The 6,259-nt window shown below is 41.6% G+C and overlaps 1 protein-coding gene across 4 annotated transcripts in view; it reads right to left on the bottom strand.

Moving 5' to 3' along the window:
• The window catches only part of ZNF236 (zinc finger protein 236), a 161,215-nt gene that overhangs the window by 90,201 nt on the left and 64,755 nt on the right, over positions 1–6,259 (bottom strand). For all 4 annotated transcript variants that reach the window (XM_019524222.1, XM_019524231.1, XM_019524238.1 and 1 more), the window contains one exon: positions 2,207–2,479. In XM_019524222.1, the coding sequence (XP_019379767.1) occupies positions 2,207–2,479 (273 nt within the window). The remainder of the gene's footprint in view (positions 1–2,206; positions 2,480–6,259) is intronic.

Raw genomic sequence — 6,259 nt, forward strand, 5'->3', positions numbered from 1 at the left:
AACAAAACAACTCAGAGCTTTACTTTTAGGTCAACACAGAGCGTGCCCAGAAGAGGAACTGCATCAGTTTGACCTGGCTCGCCTAGTGCCTGTATAGCTTATGTGCTTCAGCTGGGCTTTTTGGTGCTTTTATCTAATAGCTGATTGAATGAGGTCAAACTGATGTGATTCTTCTTCCAGTAAAGCGCTGGGTTGTGTCCCCCGCCACCTCCCATGTGTCCCAGTGCCCTTACAGACTAGCTTACCTGACTTCAATACCTGGGAAGTACTGAGAGCAAATAGTAAAAAAATTAAATTTGTAAATACTTGGAGGATAAAAAGGTGATCACTAGAAGTCAAGAAGTATTTGTTAAACACAAAGAATGTCAAACAAATTTAAATTTCCTTCTTTTCCAGAAAAACTGTTTTGATGAATAAGAGAGATGAGATGGCCATATGCTTGTTTTAAATATGGCTCGACTCAGTCCCACTTAAATGAACTGGAGAAATGTGGGTCAAACCAAATTACCATTAAGTGGATACAGAATTCGTTCAAGAACCGCAAATGTTACCATCAGGCTGGCAGGAAGATTCAAATTCATTCCACAGGGGTTAGTACTGTTTAACATTTTTATTAACAACTTGGATGTAAAGAAAGATAGTATATGGCAACTAATTTACAGATAACAAAACTGAAAGCTGCAAAATACTTTGAAGGATAGGATTAAAATTTAAAAGACATTTTGCTGAAATGGAGAACTAGACAGAAACAAAATGATATTCAACAGACACATATAAGGTATAAGGGAAGAAAAACCAAATGCACCTATACAAGTTGGAAGAAGAATGTCTGCACTGCCATCCAACCAGTTAAGAGTAATTTAGAAATTATGCTGGACCATAGATTCAATATGATTTAGCAATACTGTGCTATCATAGAGAAAACAAATGGTATATATTAATAGATATAATAATCAGTATAAGTGAGACACTACAGTACCATTCTACTTAGCTAGTCTACTCTGCACACAGGGTGGGGTCCCACAATTTAACAAGAATGTAAGCCATATGAGGTTGGTTGAAAGATTTAGGTATGTTTAGTTCAGAGAAAGAGAGACAGCAGGATGGGACAGAAAATATAATAGCAGTTTTCAAATATTTGAAAGAACATTTTCCCCTCATTTTGTTTCCCTTGCTTCAGAAGGTGGGATGCAAGGCCATAGGCAAGGCAGATTTAAATTACGTCTTGGAAGTTTTTTAATTGTAAAACCAGAAGAACAATGGGATGAGTTTCCTAGGGAAGTTGTGTAAACCTCCTTTATTTCTTCTTTGGAGATTTTCAAAAAGAGGCTGGTAGGCACTCATCCAGGTTAATTAAGGATTGCAAATCCTGTATTATCAGGGGTGTCAAACAGATGACCCATGAACCTGTTCTGTCAGGCTTGCCAAGCCACCTGAAGTTGGGGGTGTGGTTAAGAGATGTGGTTTGCTGCAGAATTCAGAGCCCTTAAGCCCTGGCTGGACATGCCCACTGGCAGCAGCTTGGTCCTCCTCTCACCCCTGCTGCTGGCCATGTGAATCCAGTCTGGGGCTCAGGATGAGTTTGACACCCTGGCTATATATATACTGGGAGATGAACTAAATGAACCTTGATGTCCCTTCATTTCTATAATTCAATATTAAGACATAAGAATTTTAAAATGAGTTCTCAAGCACACCATTCAGCATCATTTTCTAAAAATTCGTTATCTTACACTACACGTATTGTTCACAATGAAAGTCTTTAAAAGCACATGACAATTGTAATTATAATTGAACAAAATTGTCCGTTTGCTTGATCCTATAATGCTAAAACAGTATAAGCAGCATGCAAAGTACATAATTCTCAGTATACAAATTATTTATAGTAACTATAAAATACAAAACTATTCATAATATAAAATGTTAAACACAAATGGGAACTGGAGCCATGAACACAAATTAAAATATTTAAAAAAGTCGACAATACAATAATGCGATAGGGGTAAGGATTTAAATGGTTATTAAATTATTTTTCATAAGAAGCAAACAGTGCCTCATTCTATTAGGTATTTTTAAAGATTTAAGGATACTTAAGGATATCTATTAAGATAAAGGTGTTAAGATTTAAGGGCCTTATTTTGTTCCGCTATTCCCAGACTTTTCTCCCACATCATAAAGACCATAGGAATAACTATGAAGCACTTACCTGTATGTAGACGAATATGAACTTTTAAACTTCCTGAGGTGGAAAAGCATTTCATACAACATTGACACTTAAAGGCTTTAATGCCAGTGTGCGTTTTGATGTGTGCTGTAAGGGTACTCTTTACAGCAAAGGCGCGGAAACACTGGGGACACTTGAATGGCTTCTCATGAGTATGAATGCGAATGTGACGCACTAGATCACTGGGTTTTTTAAATTCTTTAGAGCAATATGGGCAAACATGCCACCTTATTCCATTCTCTTCACGGATGGAACCTAAAATAAACAACAAATAGTGGTGTTATTAATAAATAGCAATATTAACAACAGCAACAACAACATGCCAGTAATAGAGAAGGTAAAAAGTAAAAAAATAGGTCTGTAGCAGGGGTTGACAATGTTTTTGGGCAGAGTGCCAAAAACACCCACAACCTCGACTTGTAAGATGTTGGTATGCCAGGGGTGGGTGGTGGGGGAGCCATGAGAGGCCTGATCCTCATTGTGGCAGCGCAGCCCCAGCCCCTTCCCTACTGTTTGCCCCAAGGGTTATGCCAGAGCATGCCAGAGCCAAGGGTTGCCTACCCCTGGTTTATAGTACATCTTACTTTACATCTTGGCGAAAAAGAGAAAGAGTAAATGTGTACATGTAAAAACTATTTACTCTAAATTACTAATTTACTCTGAATTGCTAATTACTGAATTATAACCCTCCTGGAATCGCAATATAAAAAAGTAGCATGAAAACATGAAATTGGGGACTAATTTGTTTTTGTGTGTTTAAGTAAATCATTTAAAGTGGTCTCCAGAATAATAAGTGGGCAAAAAATTACTACCATCAGCCAAGGCCTAAAACCATTTCGTTGGAAGCTATAATTCTACTCAATTTAGAAACAAACAGACATTATAAAACAAAATTCAATCCAGTTGCGCAAAACAATGATGCAGAAATGAGGGCGATTACATAGGCTAGTTTTCTTTAAAAAATAAATAAATAAAATAAATCAATGGGAGTTTGGGTTCACTACTGGTCTACTCTAAAATGTCCACTCTTTTCTAGTATACTTAAACATTGATAGAAATCTGCAATTAACTGGTTACTACCATTAAGTGGTTACTCTGACACTGAAAGCTTTCTGTATTTCCAAATGTTAAAAGACTTTTTTTTTTTTTTTTTTAATAAAAATCAACATACTAAGGAAACAGAGCTTAAAAGAATGTAGATTACAAATTTAAGTTTTCCTTAATACCATATAAAAATTGTCTTGACATTTAAACTCCTGATTACAGCTCATGCTCCATTTCTGATACATCTCCAAAAAGGAAATTCTGTTGCCACAACTATACCAGCTGGTATAGCGACAAAAGCCATATTATATAGACAAGAAGCCTGATGTGTAACTTGCTGAACTGTAGCAGAAATTAAACAATTTATATAACATAAATGTTTAGCGTCTGTGGAATCCACCACCTGCTGTCAGGGTTGTGTCATGTTTCTTTCAAACCAGAAAACAAGGGTCATTAAACCTGAATGATTCCCTGGATAACACTATGAAGCCAAAGGAAAAAAAAAAACAACAGGTTTTTCCAACTCCTCTACAGAAGACTGGAGTTTAGGGCACTAGAATTCCCCAAGAGGAAGATTTGAGACACCCACTGTAAAACCATTCCACAGCACATTAACATCTGAAGTCACACAGGAGCTTCCTCACCAGCACCCAACCTCTTGACTACAGATACGGAACAAAAGGCTGAAGAAAATACCTAACAGCAAAAAAATATATACATTCCAGTGGCTGAGTCTTTACCACCAGGGGCTGACAAACCAGGGCAAAGGTGGCAATGTCTCAACCGCCTATGCACCGGAGCTGGACACTCCAAGGAACTAATGAAGAAGTGAGGCTATATCACTAGTTCAACCACCTTTGACTGTGGCACAGAGCCTCAGACTATGCAATACCTGCTGCTTGAAGGCAAATATACACTGAAAGATCTCACAAAATACAACAAATGAGCACAAGCATATGTAACAAAATGGTCAAAATGTGGTGTAGAGACTCGAGAAGCAGCAGCAGCCAAAATGGTGGCCATCATCATATACATGAGTATATTAAAATATGTTGCTATTTATCATTAAAAATTAAGTTAAATTTGAACCAGTAATCTTAGTGACAGAGTATGTTAGGACTGAAGCTCCCCTCCCAGAGGGTTTATCAAATGCACAGGAACAGTATTTTAATCAACAGGTCTTCAGCCTCTACCACGCTGGAAAATGTAGCTAATTCACATGGAGTCCAAAGTTTCACTTAACAGACAGTGTCCTTGTAAATTTGCAAGGAAATGAGTAAATAAAATTAAATGCCATTGGAAACCTTTCATACAGATCTACAATTTGTTGATGTCTTTAATACAAACTTAAAACCCACAATCCTTAAGTACTGTCTAAGTCAACAGCTAGCTCTCGCATGTCAACCCCCACCCAAAACAAAAAACCTCAGAACTAAACAGAAAAACCACCCCCTCAAAGTTTTCCTTTTAAGCTAAAAAATGAGGCATTCAAAATAGAGGATATCCTACTGATATACTATGTCCAATATCAGATTGCATTTAATAAGGTTATATAATGTAATGATTCTTTGCAAAGTTATATGCATACATTAGCATAAAATGAAATGCATCAAGGAGAAATTAAAAGGAGCCCCCACCACTACACTGCATGGGCATCCCACAAGCAGCAAAAGCCAAGGGGAAACCTGGAGCTCTTGGTTATGGTGTAGAGCTAGACTGATAAGCATGGATCCTGGTTTTCTCTGTTTAAAAATCTCAAATTCTTTGAAAATTTGGAAGCCTACTAGTGGCTCAATCATTATAATAAAATAAATTCTGAATACCTATATATTTTGGCATTTGATTTTGGTTTTTTTATCATGGAAAATCAGAATGCCCCCTGCCCCCTTCACTCACCAAGACATGAGTCCAACTGCAGCTGTCCCCCACCCTGCTGCTTTATGGTGCTGAGCAACCCTGATACTCTGGTGCCCTGTCCTGGCCCCTCACTCCACACCCACAGCCCCCTGGCCCTGCTGGTGTTACTCACTCCCAACTGACAGCTTCCCCAGCCCTACTGGTGTCACTTACTCCTGTCCCAGTGCCCTCCACCCCCCAACCCTACTGGAGCGGGTCCACAGCATGCCAGGGCTACAGAACCTGGCACCTGGTGTGGCCGGAGTGGAGTGCCCCACCCCCTGTGGGCAGCACAGCTGGAGTGGAGCCTGTGGAGGGTGGGGGAGGATGTGGGCTGCCTGCTATGGGCTTGGGGCTCCCCGCCCTGCTGCCCTCCCCTAGAAGCCTCTATGGCCCACCCGCCGGACCCAGCAGGAGAGGTAGAATGGAACAGGGAAGCTGGGTGCTGTTGCCACCACCTCTGGAAGCCCTACACCAGCCATGCCGCCATGATGAAGCATCCCCCTGCCCAGCCAGCAGCTGGGAAAGCAGCGCAGAGTTGTGCCCCCCACTGCTGCTGAGCAGATAGGGTGTGCCTTACCTTGACAGCATGGCTGGTGTGGAGGTCCCAGTGATGGTAGCGGCAGCACTGAGCCTCCCTTCCCCACTCTGCCATCCTGTGCTAGGTCCCATCCGCTGGGTCACAGAGGCCCTCAAGGAGAGGGCAGCAGGGAAGAGTCAGCAGCAGGTAGCCTACATCCTCCCCCACCCTGGGCACAAATCTGGGGTCATGTGACCCCCCCATGGACCCCTCCCCCACAGAGTGCATGCAACAGCATGGAGCCAGCCCCCTGCCATTCTCCCAGAGAAGCCACCCATAACTCTGACCCATTCCCCCAGCCAAGCCCCTTGGCTGCACATTTCCACCCAGGCTGGGAGGTGCTCCCAGCCCCAGCCACCAACCCTGCCCCACATGCCCTCTCTCAATAGCCACTTCAATTCGCTCCCCTAAGCGTCACCTATGCCCTCTCCCCCCACCCCCACCCCTCAATAAACTTACCTGCAGGCAGCTGGAAGAGGTACTTTCTAATTCTGCCTTGCTATATTGCTGGCCCC

The sequence above is a fragment of the Gavialis gangeticus genome, unplaced genomic scaffold, assembly GCF_001723915.1.
Source record: "Gavialis gangeticus isolate Ggan-Ray unplaced genomic scaffold, GavGan_comp1, whole genome shotgun sequence".
NCBI lineage: Eukaryota > Metazoa > Chordata > Crocodylia > Gavialidae > Gavialis > Gavialis gangeticus.